We start from the raw sequence: 22514 nt of genomic DNA, 5'->3' as shown, positions 1-22514 counted from the left end.
AAATACAGCTTATGACTGCATTTTCTTCACCTTCTATATTAGTATACTCCAGGTCTGATAAATACAGGGAAATCTGGGAGACACAAAGTAAAACGTGCTACTTCTGTAAAATGCCCTCTTATTTCTGAAAGAGAAAGGAAAAAAAAAAACAAAACAGATAAGAAGAAAGAAAACCTATTGTGACACATTGTGAGGCTTATGACAACTATGTTTGCCTTTCAGATCCCCAGCTCAAGGGTATAGTGACCAGGTTATATTGCAGGCAAGGCTACTACTTGCAAATGCACCCCGATGGAGCTCTCGATGGAACCAAGGACGACAGCACTAATTCTAGTAAGTGACAACCTCAGGCCACCAGTTAACACAGTTGGTACAAGATGCGCTGCTACTGAAATGGTTTTTTAAAATACAGTTGCAAATATTTGGTTATGTTGGCTCATTTTTACAATGTCGCACACTAGACCATTTATAGTTTTACTTGGGACAACATGGATGAAAATATTAATAGAGCAACAAAAGAAACCTGTTATTTAAGATAATTGTAAGTTAATATTTTCAGTGGTAGTCAAACAATTTTCATATCCAGCATATTATTGTTACTTTTAAGCTCATTATGAAAAAAGTCAAGTAAATACACTAGAGCATTCAGATGAAAGTTGATTATGTATTTACTTTGGAAGCATTATTTTTATCAGGCCTATAGCTTCTTAATGATAATTATGGAAACTCAAGAGCTGTTAGGATTAGTTGTTTCAAATAGAAACTTAATTTTTCAAATTTTTGCTTTCAACAAGACAAGATAATATCTATCTTTATAGAGAGGACTTGAAGGGTTTTGTTTCTAAATACATTGTATACAGTGTTAACATTATAGAATTGGGTCTGTGATAACATTTTTTATTAAAATGCTACACACCTTCCATTGTGTTAATATTTGCAAATATATATATAGCTTTTCTTTGTATTTTCATTCTGGTATTCCTCCTTATTCAATCATCTGTGTTTTCCTTTCCCATTTTCTGTTTATACTGGCATCTGATTCCTTTTAATTTAACATATCAGTTCTAAAATAGACACACTTTCTACTGCTCAGAAGAGTTAGTGAAAAGCAAAACCTGATTTTATTAAAAATATTTAATCATATATTACCAGTGAATCAGGAATGGATATGCATCTTTTCATCCATTTATCATTTATTATTCATATATAGAATTACATTCCATGAAAAAAAGGGAGTATTTGAATGTATATAACCAAATTATAGGCATTTCCTGTTTTAAATAGTAGTAATCAAATTTTCAGTAACACTGATTCTGAAGGCAACTAATAATATGAAATACACTATTTTTGCACTTGGTGTTGCTACCCTGTTTCCCTGAAAATGAGACCTAGTTGGATAATCAGCTCTAATGCATCTTTTGGAGCAAAAATTACGTTGTCTTATGTTATATTATGTTACATAAGACCCGGTCTTATTTTACTATAAGACCGATAATTTTTGCTCCAAAAGATGCATTAGAACTGATGGTCCAGCTAGGTCTTTTTTTCGGGGAAACAACCTATGTGAAATATCAATATTTTTCATGCCATTGTGTTTATTTTTTAAACTTGGGCATTAATTACTTCACTTTTTTATTTTTCTTTCAACTTTAAAATTTTTCTTCATTTATCTACGTTTTTCTCCTTTACAAATTCTAATCTTTTTGTCTTGTTGTGTCTACTATATCGTCCTATTGTACTTTTAGTTTTTCCCTATGTTGTGTATTGGTTTAGTTTTGCTTTATTTCCCTTTTTGATTTAAGAAACGAGAAGGTGAAGCAATTCAGATACAGGGAAGAAAGAGGAGGCATTTTTATGATAAAACCAATGTCATTATTTACCTGTTGGGATTTTGATATTAGGTTGAAAGTTTTAAAATTATCAGAAGTTGACCATCTTTGACCTATAAAAGATGTCAAGTTCTTCTGGTTCAAGTTAATATTTATTCAAACATATATCCGTTCATGATTTTTTCTCCTATCTTTATGTCCTTACCCATTCTTTGACAAAAGGTGTTCTCTTTTTCTAATGTTTTACAGTTGAGGGGCCACAAGCTTTAGAAATTCATAAGTTCCGATGTCTTCAATGTTCTCTGATTTCCTTTGACCAGAATCTAGTGGAGCATGAGAACTAGTTTTTCATAACTCTGATCATTGTAAGAGCTATGACACTGATCTATCAGACAAGAGGTTGCTGTCATCTATTATGACAAAAGTTTTTATAAAAGGAAATAAACTATAGCTATATGAAAATGCTGCTTAATATGACTTCATGGAATAGTAATTTTCTTCAAATGAAATTTTTATGGGTTTTTTTCCTACCTTCTTCTTTGGTTTTTATAATGCCAAACAAGTTGGTTATTTTTAATGATGAGTATCAATATCAAGTTCAGAATGGTCAAGTAGACATTGTCTTTTCAAAGTGTATTGCTTCAGGATTGAATAAGTGACGCAGTATTTTCTAAATTGCGAAAGTGCAGATGTAGACATTATATGCATACACATATCATTATATCTGGTCATCTAATAATATTAACCACTAAACTGGAAAACTGGGATACTAGAAGATACTTCACCTTCTGTTCTCTAAATCTATGGGGCTTCTTTCCTCCTCTTGTGTAACTGCAGTAGAGGGAACAAGAATCTCTGGGTAACTCTCGCAATCCTCTCTAATCCTCCTAAATGCTGGTGAGGAATAGTTCTGAGAACGAAGCAGGAGCAGGAACCCCTGTGTAAAAGCAAAGGGAACCAATCATAGTTCCCACACTAGAGAGACTTAAATTCTATGCAAAGATCTGGTCCACAGCTTCTATTCTTAGAAGTTACATTGCATTTTATGTGCACTCTGAGCTGGTTAGGTTTGTTACCATTTCAACATTTGCAAAGACATAGCAGAACAGAATAAAATAGTGAGGTAAAGATTCACTTCTCAAAAGGCTATGGAAATTGTACAACTATAAAATTTAATAAAAGTTGGCAGAATTATAGCAGCTTTATAAAAGCAGTGGCAATTACTGATTAACTCTCCTATTGTGTACTATCACCTTTTTAATTGAAAATTAATGATGAATTTGAAGATATTTTCCTTCCTATGGTTCATTATGGTACTCTTATGAATCTTAAGAAAATTGTTAGCACTGAGAAGTATTCTTTAAAAGTGCAGACGAGCATTAGAGATGGTGACATAACAGGTCCTAATTAGAGCACTGCCCTTTTGGTTTGAGGAAGGAAGGGTGTGAGGTAATAATTCACAAACGTGCTTCAGTTTTTGATAATTCTCTGAACACACAAAACAAAGATGACTCATCCATAAGTAGAAGAAATAAGGGGAAATAACCTAAAATTTGCTCTGATGTCACCGGAAAATTACCAAATGATAAAACTGGCTTGAAACCTTCAAATCTCCGTGATTTGAGTTCACCACATATCCCACTACTAAATATGAGATTATTTAGACCTAGGTAAAGTCAGAACCACCCTGCTAGTCTGCATTTGTCAAAATTGTTGGATGAGTTAAGAGAGAGGCCAGCAGGCATGGTAACCTGATGTTAATATCCTCTCAAGGTTTCCAGCATGAGATCTTGAAATCTCTGGTAGGAAAATTGGCAAGAAAGTGGTTGATGATGGATAATTGGTCCTAACAGAGAGGATACTGTAGCAACTTGACAGCTTATCATTAGCTTCTGTGTGCCCTGGAAAGATCTTTTACAAAATAAAGTGAATACCTGGGTTGCTTCATGGCCACACTCATTTTCAGGGGTGTACTTCTGTAAAATACTTAGAGTTTCTTTTCTATCTATGGAACATCAGCATTACCATGAAATATGGTATTGATTAGGGACTGGTTTTCTTTCTCCCAGTTTCCTTTTAGGGATGCCATGGGATTTTTCTGTTGTGTTAAACTCCATTGTTCCAGAGTTAATGATACTGCAAGCAGAATGGACTATAGAAATATCAATGTGCTAGTAACTACAGCAGTGTTAAAATATCACTCAAACCAATCCCTCTCACCTTATAAATTCTGAACCTGGCACCTTGATGTGTAAAAATTGTCAGTAACTCTTAGTGACCATCATTCCACAGGCCTTAGGATGGTGGGTCTCACCTTGGCTATACTTTAGTGTCATTTGAGGAGCTTTCCAAAAAAAAAAAAAAAAAAATCCCTTATGCCCTAAACACACTCCCTGAGATTCTGATTTGATTGGTCTTGGGTTGGGCATGGCCATCCTATTTTATGACTACAGCTAGTTTTAAAGTGTCACCAGGGTTGAAAATCACTATTATATGGAAAATTAGAGTTTTCCACAGAATAAACAAAATAGCATAAACGTCTTCATTGTTCTTACTCCCTTAAGCTTTGTGACATTGCTTTATAATTATATAAAATACAAAAATAATGGAAAAATACAATGATGTCTTGGTTAATATTGGAATCTGTGGTTTTCATTAGCACCATGGATCCATCATGGTCAGCTCTGAATGGTCTTCCACATTATAGTGATTACATGAATTTACTTTCTATTATCATTCTCTAAGTGATAATAACATATCTATAACTGAGGCCCCAAGCAAAATCCTGAGGAAAAAAATGGTATATTATTTTTCAGTATGTTCATTTTAGACTATTTTCTGTAATTTTTATCTTTTCTATGCCCCTTTATTTTGGTGAGTTCTTCATGCACTTACCTTCTAGAATTATATCATCTGGCCTATACCAAATATATGGAACCTACAAATATCATTAGGAGAGTATAAAAGAATAATTAAGTTCATATAGGTTAGGTTAGAATAGTTTGCATGGATAGGCATACAAGTATGTTTTCCAAAAAAAACTTTTGCACATAAATCAGGAATTATCTTATGGTGCCCATCCTTTCAAAATAGAAGGGAGATGGGACAGCTCACGTGTTCTAGATGAGAGTGAAACTGGCCAATGGCCTTTTTTCACAAAGAAGGAATACTGAGAGTTACAATGACACAACTACCTAAAAGTATCCTACGCCCATCTTGTTTAATATTACATAATAGAAATAAGCAGACATGAGCCTTGTTCTTTCACAGGGATTTATCATAAGCCCCTAGAATCCTACAGAATCCAGTGTTAGTTTGCATTGTGAAGCTAGTATCTGCCTGCCATATATGCCCCTGTGTATTTTTCTGGGCACAATTATCTATGGCTATAGCCTGACATTTTCCTGTCATCGTGTATAGCACAGACATCTTCAGATCTTGGGATTAGTAACATGTAGTATTTAGAAGAGAGTGTGTAATTTTCTCCACCCTAGTCAAAGAGAATGTGTGCCTACAAATTAAGACACAACTTACAAAGTTCATTTTTAGTTATGTACTTAATAGACCAGTGGGGTCAAAACTGCGGACTACAGGCCAACTGCAGTCCGCAATCCATTGTTAATTGGCCCGCAGCAAATTCCAAAAATATATTTAGTTTACTTAAATAAACCAGGTGAGGCAATACATACTTCACCTCGAGTGAGTGGCCCGGCTGTTTGTGTATTTTACCGCATATGGCCCTTGGTAAAAAACGTTGAAAAAAGTTTAGACTCCCCTGGAATAGACCATAGACTGAAGTCCACACTTGCCCACATTTTTCAAATTGTTTGTCCTTTGTGGAATACAGTTGACATCCTAAATCTAAGATATTTTATTTACATATTTACTTCAACATTTTTGTGCTGTATTGCCTATTCTGGCCTGGTCCTATTGCTGAGAATTAGATGTGAATTAAAAAGAATTTAGATGGAGTAGATTACCTCACTGTGGAAAATTAACAATTCTGTTACAAATGTACCTCTAAAAAAGTCTCCCAAATAAGCAGTTATTACTATGAATGATGCTAGAATGTCCAATAGACAATTAAATGTAGCACTGGCATGTAAATGTGTTAAAGGGATGTTAAAAGTTTTTCTTAAAACTCAATTATGACATTGACATCTTCACTGTGTGAAAAATATTAATACATAAAGGACATTTTTTGGCAATAAGGGAAGAAACAAACAAGAAAACATAAATGAGTTTTATTTCTTACATAGGTAAAATTGAGCACTTCTCCCTCTGTTATTTTAGTTCTAACTCATAGTTTTAGGAAATATTAGTGAAGGAAATTGTGTCTCTAAAATTTGCATTGGCTTCAGTTTGATTAGTTCTTTCTAAATTTAGCACATTAGCAGGTGCACATCTTTTATGGGCTCTGCTGGCATATCATGTTTGTTCAGCAAGAGTAATTTAGCTTTGGAATTACCTTTTTAACTCTGGCCTGTCCTACATTGCAATGATAAAGCACACCTTCTGTGTGGAAGACCCGAATAAGCAGTCAACTTTGACATTTTAAATTCTACTCTTTGAGAATCTTCACAGCTGATTACTTTTGATATCAAGTGGTGTCAGAGACTGACACTAGAAGCATGATTACAGGCTTGATTCTGTTCATTATCCCACTAGTTCTTTAGAATGCTATACAAGTATGCAGACTGCTAAGAACATCTACAAACTTAAGATCAAGTGCTAATTTTACTTATAGGAGCAACTTCGTAAGTATAAAGAGAAATAAAAATTAATTACAACTTCTCAGGAGATCGTAGCAAAGATGATGTTTCTTAAACCAAAGAAAAGAGAGAAAGAGAAGTGATAGCAGTGCTTGGCTTCCTTCTGCCCATTTGTGACACCATATTTATCTTCACAGCACTGTTCAACCTCATACCAGTGGGACTGCGTGTTGTTGCCATCCAGGGAGTGAAGACAGGGTTGTACATAGCCATGAATGGAGAAGGTTACCTCTACCCATCAGTAAGTAATGTGCCAAAGATATTGACCCTTCATTCAATGTTTGCAAAATAACAATAGCAGCAACAACAAAAATGAGGAAGTTCTCTGTCTCTTGACCCTGCCAATCTTGCTTTAGTATTTGATCTTTACTACAGTGTTGTAGGAGCTGTTTATTCATTTTTCGTTAGAGTTTGTTAGTATCAGCAAATCACGCAGAAGAGTCGTATTACCTTTTCATTGTGTATTTACATATTTTTAAAAATGACCAAGTTCATAGAAAATTGAGAAATTTTGAGAGTTGACATTAGTATAATCTTGTTTATTTCTGTGGAGAAATATACTTGTCTTAGAGAGGGTCTTGTAAAAGATTGTTTTATAAAAAAAAAGAAAATGTGAATTCTAAAACAAAGAGAACGTTTAAAAGAGAATAGTTCTTTTAAAAGTAAGAATTCAAATTTTGTAATTATTTTACAAAAAGACTTCTAATATCAATGTGTATATTGCACTTCATTATAAGCAAGTGTCTCTGTTTTGTGTTAATATATATTAGAAATTGAGCACTTTTCCAGCCACATAATATCTTCTGGAATATTTACTGTTTATAAATAATTCACATTCACATGTGCTGTATTCATAATTATAATGCAGTTAGAATGATTTCTGCCATAGTTCCAAGTAATAGAAACTTAAATGAAAGTACTTCTTTCTACTATCCTTTGAGCAAAAATTGATAGGTTAAAGTCATGGTGCCTTAAAGAAAAATGTTCTTATTTGGGTCTGCATGTCATCCTCATATGCATTTTTTAAATGTTAAATATCCTCGTCAAAAAAGCTACATATAAACATAAATACATTACACACACACACACACACACACACACACACACAACTTAAGCAGAAACATTCTCTTGGGCCTCCCATGAAATTTGATCTATTTTCTTCAATAAATCTGGGAAATCCTGTCAAAGAAAATAAAATGTGACTGTGGATTCCCTTCGTGATGAGCTGGAAAGTGCTCTTGTTATTTTGGAACCATCATCTGAGTTCCCTGAAGGCTTTTCCTGCACACAGACCTGGGCCCCACATTATGCAAATTGCATTCTGTTGCATAAGATGAATATTCAACATATTTCGAGCAAGATCAAGCTAGAATTCCCTGTCCTCCCCTTGAAGAAAAATCCTATTCAGATAAAAGATCATTTTCTAAAAATACCTTATTTCAGATACAAATCAACTTTATTGATTTGACATTTATACTGTTATTTTTGTTTCTTTCCTTTCCCCCAAATAATCTTTGAGATACCTAAAAATTATTAGATGCAATATCTGCCATAGCCTCCAGTCCTTGGTTTCTGTTGATGATTTTATCATATTGTTGGGTTCTGGTATATGGGTTGATGCCAGGAGATATTTAAAAGTTTGCTTTATGTTTTTCACTCGAGATAAATGTTTTATATTTGTTTGTCATAAGGTTGCACATGTATGCCATTTTTGTAAAGACAAAATATATCATCTTGAGTATGTGTGTTAGCCTGACATAGAAGTATTGGTTATGTTCAGTGTAATGTAAGCAGTGCGGCAGGATTAGAAGTGAGGAAGGTGTTAACTGCCCTGTCCAGTCGTGGCATCTTAAATATGGCCTCCTCACCCAGGACTCAGATTTGTGGGCAACAGCACCTACCTCAGGATTTGTCCTAGTAACAACCTCAGGCAAATTTCCTGACCCCTTCTTTTCTGCTCTCACCTCCCTTACTCCCCAGTTACTTGGCTTCTGGGCCTTCCTTTTGGTGGCTTGATTCTTTGATTTGCAGATCTTGGTTTTCTCTTGGCCTTCCCATCTCTGATTCTTTTATGTGGTAAGAAGCACTCTATTTGCCCAGGCCCTACCCTTAGAGATCCCATCTGCCCAGGCCAGACTTTTAGAATCCTCAGCCATTTTCTCAGAAGAGGACTTAGATAAAAATCAAATGCAATTTCCAGTCTTTACTAATACTCCATAGTTAGAGTGTTATGTTCATTTCAATGTTATAAAATTTGAACTTCAAATATTTCAGTAAAACGAATTTTTTCCCATATTCAGTCATTTATTCCACATTTAGTTACTGAGAGCCTACTAAAATAATAATATAGCACTACACAATATAACAATTATTACACTATATAATAATAGCTCTACTTCTAGAATAATAATGGCTATATTTATATGGTACACTCTACTTAGCATTGTTCTAAGCACTTTACAGGTTAGCTCATTTAATCCTCTCAGCAATCTATTGAGAAAATACTGTTAAAATGATACTGATGTACAGAGTTTAGGAATCTGTGCAAAGTCACCCAACCCAGGAGATAGAGAAGACAGGATCTGAGCATTATTAGTCTGACTCATAGCTTACATTTTTAACTGTTTCACTACAAAGTATTACTTTCATGTGCCAGACATTTTTCATAACACGGTGTAGCACCTATTCTAATAACAACTTATAAACACATGATGAAGTAATGATCAGGGCATTGCTACCTAGGGAAAAAACTCATTTTAATTATTAAGAAGTATAATTTGAAACAATCTATTTTTTTGGAGATTCTCAAATAAAAAATTGTAGGAAATTATATTTATTCAGGAAAAGCTTGATATTAATACTGGGTGTTTAATATTCAGCATGGCTAACCCAACTCAGAGGTTTTGAACTAAGTTGAGTAAATTTTTAACAGCAGAACTCCAGTGAAGCTCAGGTTTAAAGAAAAAGTTAATAAAGATTTTAGTCTGGGAAATGAAGGAATCTGTTTTAAGCTTATGCCCACTTTTAAATGATCAACTTGATGTCTGCGCAGTGTAAACTAGTGTCTAACATGGGACCAATTTTATTGAGACGCTATAGATTTAAAATGTAGGCAATAAAATACTCAGATTATTCAAAGTAAATTCTGTTAAATAAAAAATCACACTGGTGATTTGACTCGAAGTATGTGTTCCTCTGTTTGTATTTCAGGAAGTAGCTCTCACATTCCCTTACCATCCAAATAGAGATATTCAATTTGTCAGATAATTCCACTTCAGGGAGACAAAAAAGTTATCTCGACTGAGATGTAAATAATCATATTTCCAATGCTGAAGCTGCTTGTTCCCTATGGAATCTTTTCTTCAGTACGCCAGTAGTCATTTCTTTTGTGGTTGTAATAATTGTAATGTGTTACTTAAAGATGTATCTGAAGAGACTCAGTGTCAGATATAAACAGTTTGCTTGAAGGTATAATGCAGGCTGCAAGGTTGCAGAACAGAAATCAACAAGGGAATTCTTTTGTTAAAGGATTAGTTTAAAATGATGTTTAGGAAGTAAAATGTATTTTGACCAACTATAAACTATTGCTAGGGCTGTGAGGAGCTATCAAGTTTTGTTATTTCTCTTCCAAACAACCTGTGACTTTGAAGGACTAAAAATCCTCCATGTAAATTCTGAACACGGAAGAAAACGTGGAATAAAAGAACGTTATCATTCATCGTTTGGCCAGAGATAAAGAATACTTGAAGTCATAATATGTTTCTGATATAACACAAGAAAGAGGACGAGGGATGGAGGGAAGGAAAAGAGACTGATGATACAATGGGGAAAGGCCTGGGCTTTTTTCGGAACACCTGGATCCTGGATCTGACAGTCAGTACTTGGGTTATCATGTCCCAGGCTCTCTGTCAGTGTTCTCGTCTGCAAAATTAAAGGGTTTCTTTGGATGCTTTACATTAATATTGGTGTTTAAAATTCTGGTTTTAGTCTAATTGATCTTCCTGAATTATGAGGTAAGAAATGTACATAAAAAGTATAAAGATTAATTATTGCTGTCTTGTCACGCGCTGAATTTATGAGAATATTAGTTTCCAAATGGTGCTGGAAATGTTTCTATTACCTAGATGCAGGCATTTGGGGAGGCAGTGAGCCCTGATGTTCTTCTGAAATTAATATTTCATCTGAGTCTCTTAACCAAGTGATACAAGTGGAGAGGGAGACAATTCCTTTTTATGTATATTTTTAAAAACCAATCAAGAAAATGCACGCTACTGTATTTTGTAAATATTACAGCAAATAAGAATCACCTGAAAAGAGAAGAAAAATGCATATTCCTTGGATAAACCTCTAGATATTTCAATTCACCAGGTATGGTGGGAGGCCCAGAAATTTATGATTTAATAAGGGTCCCCCTACTTTCCCACCTGCCTACTGGTGGGTGATTGTAAAACCCAACAATCAACAAGCACACAACAAGCATTATTGCAGTGGCTGGTGGGGGATATGTTAGTAGCTTTAGATCAAGTGGTAAGAGTAGAATTGGTGAGATTGGTGAGAGTGGGTAAACAGACTACCCAGGCACAAAAACCAACACTGAGTAAAATAAAATATTTGTTTTTCCTAACTTCATTTGCCACTAAGTTGATGTTTACAGAAATTTGAACCAGTTCTGCATTCTTCTTTACTAATGCATCAAGCCTGGGACACATGGATACAGTCACTTGTGTATGCTGGCATCAGCTCACCCAACTAACAATACACAATGAATGTGTGCATAGGGATGAAGTGTTCTTTAATTAGGAAAAAAATAAGTGTTATGTATTACGCAAAATGCATTTCCAAGGACCTCAAAGTTATCTACTCTATATGACATAGTTTTCTGATATTACTGTCATAGCTTTCAAAAATATTTCCATTATCCGCTTTTACAAAGGTGGTTCCACTTTCCCTCCTCTGTCCCAACAGGCATCTGTTACTCACGTGTCTTAATTTGTGTTGCTGTCCCAGCTCAATTTTCTAAGGCCTCCCAAACAGGAAAGCCTCAAACCTCCTCACCTCATTTTATAATGAATTGTACATCTTCCTACAGAGTTCATAACTCTAGCAAAACAGGATGGGGTAATATTTTTGTCCTCTTGATACCTGCTCTTGTGTTCCTTGTTCAGTTTCAGGGCATAGAAATAGAACTGCTTTGTTTTTTTATGGCATGGTACCTCAAATTTCCCTCAAACTCTTCCTATTCTTCCCTAGAGTTACTCATACAAAGGCATACACCATCACTCACCTGTATTTCTATGCTCATGGAGTGTTGTGTGACTTCTTCAGCCATCCTGGCACCTGTCCTGTCTCTGGATAACATGTATTGACATCCACCTTCAGGAAATTGCAGTGCTAGTAGGCACATCTTATCCATGCCTCCCACTGCCTTTGTTTTTTCTTTAGGTACCAGGCATTGCATGGAATTAATTAAATAATCTGAGCTACAGTGACCATAACTGGTCATCAGTATCCATTGTAGGAGAACCAAGGTTCTCAGTAGTATCTGAGGACTGCTTATTGTTTTGTTCTGTGATGTGACCCCAGGGAAGAGGCAGGCATACCTCTAACCAAGCAGATTCCAAATTCATCTGGATACACAGAGGTGCTCCTTTCAGAATGGAAATTCTGTCATCTGTCATCATTCATTCTTCATTTCACTGAATGGATCAGTTTCTTTATCTTAAAAAATAAAGGTATTAAATTTGAGATGATTATCAATGTCTGTTATTCTAAGAATTTATGACTCTATATGCATGTTTTCCTGCACAATAATATATAACACCTTTTGAAAATATACATATATATACGTATATATGTGTATATATATGATGCCAAAAAAATGTATACAAGTGGACACTTCAGTCAACATTGCTCAAGCAGTAGTTTTCTTCAATCAGAATTATTTGAACACTGATGGTAACCACTTTGAGCACCTCTTGTAATTGCAGAAGTCAAACATGACTTGCATTCATCTTTTGTTATTGATATATATTGAATATTACAATTTTAATATAGTTTTCCCTTCTTAAAATGTGTTTTCCTTTCTTAAAAATTTTGGTACCCACTGTGTGTGTGTGTGCGTGTGTGTGTGTGTATAGTGTAATCATGTGAACAAATGTGTGTATATTTCAACTATATATATATTCTCAAATATATGTATACATATATGTATGTATGCATATATATGTATTTGTGTGTGTTTCATTGGAATTATGCATTGTGCTTAAATATACACACATTTGTTCACATGATTACACTTCTGGTCAGAGTGTTTTTATTTCTTTTTATAAATGTTAAATAATAGTTTTAAAATTTACACATATTTTAAAGCTTCATTTGCTATGCTTAAAAAATATTTATTTTCTTCATTAAGTTTCCCTGTGGTTTCTCCAACATTACAACTCAGTTGGATATGTCTCCCAGGTTGAAAATGGCTATTATCCGTTCTTCGTATTTTGGCTAAGGTAATTTATAGTAATAAAGAAGCAAGTGTGGTACTTCAGTTAATTTCCCTCTAGTATTCATGTAATTCCTATAACACTGAACACTGATGCACAGAATATAATTGATTATGACAAAGAGAAGAATGCCGCCATTCTACTTAGAGTCACTTACCAGAAAGAACATGCAATTGAGAAACATATGCAAATGGCAGACTGTGTATAATTAACTTTAAGTAGCCTTTTGGACAAAATAAAAATATGAAATATCCTATTTTTTCTATTATTTGGTTGATAATAGATAATAAAAAGAAATGAATGTACTTTTTTAGGCTACCCAAGTTCTAGTGCCATTTTATGGAATATGAAGGAAGGAATTGGGGTTGAGGTGGAAAAGATACTGAGAGCTTAAGAGGAAGAAGAGAGAGAAAATAAATGAAGATAATAAATCAGCAGTAGGAAGCTCTGTAAGGCAGCATTAGGGAAAGGGAAGAGAAAAGAAAGAGAAAAAAAAGAGAGGATGGGAGGCGGAGACAGCAAAGGGAAAGGCATGGGAAAGAAGCATCATAAAGAGAGGGGAGAGGAAGGGCCATGTCTCCTGCTCACTCCATCACATTATGGAATCTACCTGAGCCCCAGCTCCAGCCTACCATTCTGAGGTGGAGAAAACAACATCATCCTTCCTGAAGCCCAGTCTGGAATTTCCAGCCACACTGAAAATACTTTTTCTTTTCTAGATCCATGACCCCTTTCACCTATTTCCTTTAACCTCCTCATTTGGAATGGTAGCTATGCTTGGTTAATGTTGTTCTCTATACAAGGAAACAATATTGCCTTATTTACTTCAAAAGTCGTATACCTCTGACAGTGAGAATTAGTGGCAAGAGACCAGTGGCAGTGTGAAAACTTTTGGAATCAGTAGGAAAGGTGAGGGATGCTGAGCATACATAATGGAATGTTATTTAACCTTAAACAAGAAGGATATTCTGCCATTTGCTACAGCATGAATAAAGCTAGAGGACAATATACAAAGTAAAATAAGCCAGACACATAAAGAAAAAAAACAAAAACAAACAAACACACAGAAAAAAACAACACTACATGGTCTTGCCTGTGGAATCTAAACAAGGAAAATGCATATAAGCAGAGACTTGAAAAGTGGTTGCCAGGGGCAGGAAGGTAGGGAAATGGCGGGAAAAAATAATAAAAAAAGACTAAATAAAGAAGAGCAAACTAATTAGGGGTTACAAATGACAAAACGTTTAGACAGCATAAGTGTGTGTATGTGTGTGTAATCTGACTATCTTTATGTGAGATAGGCACTCTACTGTTTCAGTCTACAGTCTGGCCACAATGACAACTACTCCTTAAATTTAGAAAGGAACACAAGATACCTTTGTACACATGTTAACTTTGTGTGTGGGCCTGGAGACAGTGGTGTTGGCAACCCCTCAGTGAAGGGGCTGGAAAGGATGAGAGATATTTAAAAGTAGTTTTTGAAGAGCTATGGAAAGAAATCCATGGTTTTCTGGATATGGGAGATTGCAGAATCAAGGCTAATTCTGTGTGACTAACTTAGAACCTGGTAAACTGTGATGCTTTTTACTGAGAAAACAACTAGAAAGAAGAGGGGACCTGGGCAAAGGAAGTTGCTGTACTCAGTTTTGGACACAGCATATCCAGGTGGGTTATAATCCCACTGAATGACTGATGGATGACGACAAAGCTCATTTATTCTAGAAGAAACAAGTCTAAGAGCTGTCTTAAGAATAGTGTGCAGATAAAGAATTGTTCTGTGAGGATAGGTGCTGATTATTTTCCTTTTCCTCCTTAATCTGACCAAAGATGAAAAAATGAGGTACATAACATCTTCATGGGTAAAGTTAAATATTGGAAAAAACTTTATTAAATAACATGATGTCTCAAAAAAGCTTTCTAATGTATTCTATTTGATTCCTAAGTACACAGAATCAATAAAGGCAATTTTGGACACTGGATATAGAGGAGAGAACTATTTGAGTTAAATTTATAACTGTGCCTTTATAAAAATGATGCTAATAATATGGGGATGAAATATCAGGCCTTCAGATAATCTCATAGTGGTTCACAGTCCTCAACATACGTAAGAGTTATTCAGATAACATTGTAAATACCTGGATCCCGGAACATTAACCTAAAAGATTCAAATTCAGTGAGTTTTGTGCCTCAAGAATCAGAGTTTTGAATATGTATTCCAGACATTTCTAGTGCAGATGCCTAAAGGAGCACACCTTGATAAACACAGGTCTACATCACTGTCCCATGGACCATGACTTTAAGATTACATGATTTTATATTTACCATTGACGATGATGATGATGATGGTGATGATGATATGATGGTGATGATGATGATGATGGTGATGTTCACAAATTTATGGTCCAGTTTAAGCCCCTTTAAGTAAGTGGAATAACATGACCATAATAGTGTTCATCTTTCCCGTTGACCAAGTGAGATCGCCTTGGAGGAAGTGCATGGGAAAGAGTCCTGGCTGTGATCATAACTCTGCTCAATCTAGAAAGAATAGGGCAAGCAATGTGTCCTTGAGCATCAAGATAATATAGGGAAAGAAGAATTTTGCTGACACTTGAGAAAATGAAATAAGAAAATATAGAAATAAGTAAGACATTGAATTCCAAACCAATAATGGCTGGTTTGCAATCCTGAAAAAAAAAGAGGTGGTTTTCATCACATAAAGCTCAAGGGAGAAATCAGCCTGAGACAGCCTGAGGCACCCAGACACCTACTGAATTGAAGAGAGTGACTCAGGACAGGGACATCCTGTCAAAGCAGGTTTACAATGACAACAGATCTGGGTTGCTTCAGAAGTGAATGCTTTTTAGATTATTTTAAAAATTACTAATGAAATAAATGTATCTATATTTAATACATTGTTTATTTTTCCTAACTAGATTTTCTCAGAGATAATTTTGTATTCCTCTAAGCAGGGTCTTCCCACACAATTCCCATTTCTGGAACAGAGACTTCCTTCTCCTTTTCTAAGTGATCAGTGGGACCCTGGTGCTTGGACCACTTTTGAATTTCTTTTCTGGGTCCTATATAGAGAGTGGGTTGATCCCATATACACCCTGTCTTATACAGATTTCTTAACTGCACGAAAGCCCCTAATGTCTAGCTAACAAAAATGTAAACACATGTATCTGATAGCAAAAGAGTTTATATGAAATATATGGAAGATCATTTCTACTCCATGTAATTACTTAGCACTTAAATATAGGCTAATGAACGAGTCAAGTACTTGGTATGGATGTGTATATTAATGAACTAATTTATCATTCATTCAGTAAACATTACTGTATACGTTTCAATGACAGCTATTGTGATGTAAATGCTGGGACTTCGAAGATACATGAAAAATTCCTGATTTTAAAATGAACAAACAAGCCAAAATTAAAAGTCCAATAGATAGAAGGAAATCATTGGGAATGCATCTTGACTAGATGAATTCTAAGGTGGCTATATTTTCTCAGAATTTATAATTCCATGATTATATTTGTACATTTCCTATCACTGCTCCAATAGTGATGGATATGTAGGAAGTCTTCAGTCTGAAATTCTTGATTGATTATTAAGGTAGAATTAATTTTACCAGCAAGTCTTATTAATTTATTCCTTCAGTGTCTTCCTGTTCGTGACATTTATTATGCATGCCGCTTATCTTTTTCCCCCCACTAAAAACAAATTAAACATAAGCAAAGAAGATATGTTTGTTTATCTCTCAAGTTAGAATTGCAAAAAAGCAGTTATTTACCCCCCCACCCCTTTTTTTTTTTTTTCTGGAAAGAGCATGAGAAACCCACAGAGACAGAACTCTGACATGCAATGTCTGCCTTCTAATGTGGTCATATTTGCATTAATGAGGTGAATCGTAATGTCTTCACCTTAAGAAAGAATCTCAGGGCAAAAAAATAAAATTTGATTTCCAGTAAATATTGCTACCACTTAAACTTTAACATTTTAAAGCAAGTGCATGAATTATGACAATTCGAGAAAAGCGCTTTATTATTTCTATAAGTTCATGAAATGACATGAAACACTTTGGTTTTATATTTCCTTTAGAATCAAAGAAAAATATATCATTGCAATTTGCAATTTTGTCCTGATTTTCCCTAGGTTGAAAACACTGTAAAATAGTGTAAATAGTAACAAAATTTAGATTTGATTAAAATGTTTAATATTTTTAAAATCTGGAGGTGGTGGTAGGTCGTAGATGATGAAAGAAATTTTATATATAAGGAATTTTAAAGACTACCCAAAAGATTGGGTCCTAGAACAATAGAGAAACAATATTTAAAAATGAACCATCTCTGTTTTCATTTTCCATATCATGAAAAAACATGCAATAAACTACATAAATTCTAAGAAGGCCAATATACCGTATAGTGAATGACAAATCAGATTTAACATTAAAGCAATATTTAATAGCTAGTATATGTCACTTTGGAAGACATCATGGTGTCTACTACATTATTAATTAAATATTCACATTTACTTTCTATTCTATAACCATAAAGTAATGTTATCAATAGATGCAATACAAAATTGTTTTTGTATTAAGAATTTGCAAATCAGATAACCCGACATCACATTTAATGGTGGTTAGTATGCTTAACTTCTGCATTGTTTTATTCCAATATTAATTAGAATCTATATTTCTAGCAATATTAATAATAGAAAAATCAATATTTTAACTTACAAAGTTCTCTAGACAACTCTTACCTAGAGTTAAGAGACATTCTCTTAATATCTGAGGAGAAATAAATTTTAATGTGGAATATGTTGAAATAAAGAAGAAAACTGTTAAGAAATTGTTCCACAGGTGCCATAAGTGGGTTAGCTATTCTCCTAATCCAGTTGAAGTCCTATGAAAGGCTGTTTTATTGACTTAGTAAAGCCACACATATACCCAGGAGAAATAGTAGTGAGCCTTTATTTAATTTAAAATTGCATTACATGAGTGGACTTGCACATTGAAATGGGTAGACAGAAGAATTGCCTTGGGCAATAGTTCTCCTGTGTTTATCTTTTTAAAAAAAATCAAATAATACCTTGTAGGAATTTGAATGCAAACAAAGTTCTTATTCATTTTTGTGCATCATTCATACATCAGCAGTAATAGAAAAAAAAAAGGAAAAGAAACCATATCAGCAATATGTGACTATTTAAAAGCACAGGGTGTTCAGTAATACCTTGGTTCTCTGAGCCACGGAAGCCAATCCTAATTTTATTTTTCTCCTCATGATCAGGCTTTGGGTTCAATTAGAAATTCCTCAGACTCATTACACCATTAACTACCAGGACCAAAATATCATGTTATTTAATTTTTTTATGAATAACAACTTCATTAGACATTATGTTCCTTGTATAACCAGGGAAAACTGTGGAATATGGCATATTGTAGCACCTAATTTCAATTACCCAATATTCCAATCATTTTTTAACAAGAGACTTACCCAAGGGTGTGCTAAAACACTGGCAAACTAACGTGTTCTAATTGATCCGATAGCATGTTAAAATTACCTTAACCATTTTGTTCAATACCTAATTGTGTTTTCTATTGATAGTAGTGTTCTACCTAGAATCATTTGGTGCTTTAAAATATTTTTTTACTCTGAAAAATAAGTGGTAGATTGCACTATTGGTTGCTCGATGTGATTTTATATTTGAGGCCGATGGTGAGGACATTAAGACAAAAGTGAAAAACATGAAGTCTAAGGTATGCAGATGTAGGTAATGCAAAACTCCAGTCATTTTTAATGTATTAGTGAATTATTTTTGTTAATTCCACTTCAAAGTGAGTTTGGTAAGGGTCATTCAGTAAGCTGAAGGGGTAGATGGAGAGTACATGGGTTGTTACCACTGGGGAAAAGTAGAGTTATTGTACTATGGGCACTGTGTGGTGTGTATATTTCTGTATATTCTATACTCATAAACTATTAAGACACACTCTCTCCCATGCAATGAAAAGGCCACACATAGAAATTAATATTCTGGTATGTACAATGAGGTATTTTTCTTTATCATTTAGGGATTTTTCTGCATACTCATTTGTGATGTACTGTGAAAATAAAATCCATTTTTTTGTTGTATAGGATCTATATATATAATTCATAACTTCAGTTTTTTTAATGTTTCAAAGGCAAATGCCTTATATAATTAATTTCTTAGGTGGACTACAGAGTGGGATAGATAGGTGGACAGGTATAATGGAAGGAGAAAATACCCATCTCTGAAGACTAAATGAAAGCTGGCAGTGCCACCAATACTAATTTAAGCTGGGTGACCTTGAGAATTCTGAATGACTTTTTATAACATGATGATGGCATTTGAAATGCTTTCCAAACAATAAATGAAATGCTCAATTATGTTTCCTTTCATCTTCAGATATTGTGATTATGTTCTAACAGAATTATGGGAATTAATTACAGTAGTTCACCAAACATTGCCATGCCTATCATATACACATTAAGAAGAAATCAGAATTTCCCCAGCTGTATAGTTGGCCTGGTGGGCACAGTGCCAGGAGAAGCATTCTTGTCTCAGAGACACTTCTGCTGCCGACATCCCAGTGATGAAACATGGGTTCTTAGGAAAGGAGTGGATGCTATTCATCCTCTCTGCTTATCTATCCAGGATCTGTCTTCAAAATTGTAGGAAGACTAAAATTACGATGCCTGCAAAGGGCATTTATATTTATCCATGAGTGTATATACATACTTGTTATCATCTCAAATAGAGAAAGATTACATTCAAATACATGTTTCTTCAAAAATAGTGTTCACACAATTTGGGTCCTTGTAAGATCTGCAAATGCAAAGGTTTCCTAAGTTTCATAAGGTCTAATAAATTTTAAAGAGAAATGAGAGCCTTTTTTACCTAGTACTCCAATTATTAAAGCAACAAGCCCATAGGAAAGAAAGTCAGGAGCTTTTGGTCGAAATCATTTTTTCCTTTTTCTTTTAACATTTAAAACTCACTTCACTTCATTGGTAGACCTCAGGGTTTCATCTCATGCCTAGAATTGTTATTACTGTCTTTCACTTAATGTCAAATTGCTTTCACTCTGTCACTGAAATGACCTAGAAAAAGTCCCATGAAAGTAGACACTATAAAATTACATGTCCATATCATCTTATGTCCTGAAACTAGATAAAATGTCAATGTACTATAAATAAATGTGTAATAAAACTATAAAGTTATGAATGATTCTAAGGATTCCTTATTACTGCTTTTAAATTTATTTACTTGAAGACCAATTAAATATATTAAATCTATAATCTTTAAGATTTTAAAGAGATAAAACAACTTTATTTTGATAATTGTTTTGGTAAAACTTTTATTTCAACTTGCAATAATATGTGTCTAATGTAATATCCTTAAGAAGGTCATTTCATCACCTCACTTAGAGAAGACTAATATATTTTACCAGAAAGATAAAGATATTTTTATTACACTGGTGATTTTGAAAATATAATTTAGTGAATAGGTCTTCCTAACAGTGATCATTTGTTAAAAAGTTAACCATATTTCTATTAATATTTGCATGAGAGAAATATTTTGCAAGGAAAATACTAATATTTAAGTTGCTGATATGTGTGTATTATGATAAAAGTATTTCATCCATATTTAGCTATCAGGTTGGTTTCAATATGTTTTCCATTTAATATTTGTAATTCTGTCATAATGAAGGGGTATATAATTATTTTCATCCTATTTAATGATATGTAACAATCAGGGAAATTTCTGGATATCCAGATTGCCGAGCTGAATAAAATACTGTTTTCTTTGTAAAGGACACTGGAAAAAAAACGAAGGGGAAAAACACCTACTTAAGATTCAGCTCAACTCCCTACAAGTTTAAAGGGGAGGGGACAGGAGCCCCAATAATATTTCAGTCCATTTCCATTTTCCTTCCTGGTAAGACCCTTCATGAGGTTACTTGTCATACATTTAATCTTTGTGCAATTTTCTACTTTTATATCCTTCTTTAGAGATTCTTCAGATGCTGATAAATGTTCAAAACAATCACAATATTCACAGAAGAGGTAAAGGCACTACTTCAGATTATATAGTTTTATGTCATTCTTCTTGGACCTTGAGTTTATTTTCAGTATTCTTTGTTGAACTTCTGTCTTAGGTATCATGATAGCATTACTAATAAATTGTGTATATATGGCAAATAAATTAGATACAACTTCTATTATATAAAGTTGCTGTCCACAGGATTTCAAGTGAGCTGCACAGAAGAGTATGGGGAAATGTTGGAAATACTCACTTAGTTGCATACTGACCAGATTGTTGGCACTTGGAACAGATAATGTTGACTATCTGCTATTACTCCTATACACTGACGACCTCTGCCACCAGCCCACCCCCTATGAGAGACAGTCACAACTCCTTGACCCGGAATTCAAAGCTGTCTGCCAACCTAACTTGTGCAGCCTTTCCTCTCCGTTGCCCCTCCTCCCACTGCATCCCAAAACAAGGATAATTTTTTTTAAACACCCATAAGTTACTTGTACCTCATTAATGGCTCTGAAGCCATTCTTTCTTTACTTACAGACATTTGTTTATGAGCCTCAGATTCCTTTACATAGTCACCTTCTCTTTCTATCTCATCCTTGATTTCTTTTCTGCCTCTCTCAGCATGCCTCCAAGGTGGTTTCTTTGTTTCCCTGTCTCTATATTGTGACCTTCACCACTGCCCCAAAGTCATAATTAGTTTCTGCCGCTGGATATATTCAAGTTACTCACTCACCTTTACATGTATCTTTGTAATGTCCACTTTAGAAGCTTGTTCATTTCCATGCCAGCAGCATTTCTCCCTATCCAGCTGTTATAATTAGAGGAATCACTCTCCTGGTTTTCATATCAGATTAGAGCTGTCATTTGTTGTTTTCAAGTTATGTGCACATAAAGACTTATTAAGCAAAACATTTAGGGTCTTGGATTTGCACTGTTTCCAATACGCAACAGGCTGTGAAAGTTGTTGTGATGATTACTGAAAAATCCAACACATCTAAATTTCAACTAACATTAGTCTTTTTAAAGAAACTTTGCTTTCACCAATTAAGGGTATGCTAGTTACAAGTGCCATACCATTTTCTCTTATCCTACGCATTGAAAACTATCACTAAACCTTAAAATACCATATTTGTTATTGCATACGGATTTTCTTTTTCAATGTCCTTCATTTTCTGACTATTTTTCTAGATTGCTGCCATTACATACCCTTTACATACATAGATGCATAGTGATAAATACCTCCTAAGATCTTGCAGGCCTGGAGTTCACATTTTAAGTATATCCTGAGGATTTATCATTATTCTACAAAATGCTAGAGAGAATCAGCCCAAATGGAAGACTTTTTTAAT

The 22514-nt window shown here is 34.3% G+C and overlaps 1 protein-coding gene across 5 annotated transcripts in view; it reads left to right on the top strand.

Moving 5' to 3' along the window:
* Positions 1-22514, top strand: part of FGF14 (fibroblast growth factor 14) — a 621394-nt gene that overhangs the window by 476859 nt on the left and 122021 nt on the right. For all 5 annotated transcript variants that reach the window (XM_019754219.2, XM_074329506.1, XM_019754223.2 and 2 more), the window contains 2 exons: positions 223-333; positions 6739-6842. In XM_019754219.2, coding sequence (XP_019609778.1) covers positions 223-333; positions 6739-6842 — 215 coding nt within the window. The remainder of the gene's footprint in view (positions 1-222; positions 334-6738; positions 6843-22514) is intronic.

This window comes from Rhinolophus sinicus, linkage group LG04 (genome assembly GCF_036562045.2).
Source record: "Rhinolophus sinicus isolate RSC01 linkage group LG04, ASM3656204v1, whole genome shotgun sequence".
NCBI lineage: Eukaryota > Metazoa > Chordata > Mammalia > Chiroptera > Rhinolophidae > Rhinolophus > Rhinolophus sinicus.
The sequence above is the reverse complement of the archived record's forward strand: the minus strand, read 5'-3'. Positions and strand labels throughout refer to the sequence as shown.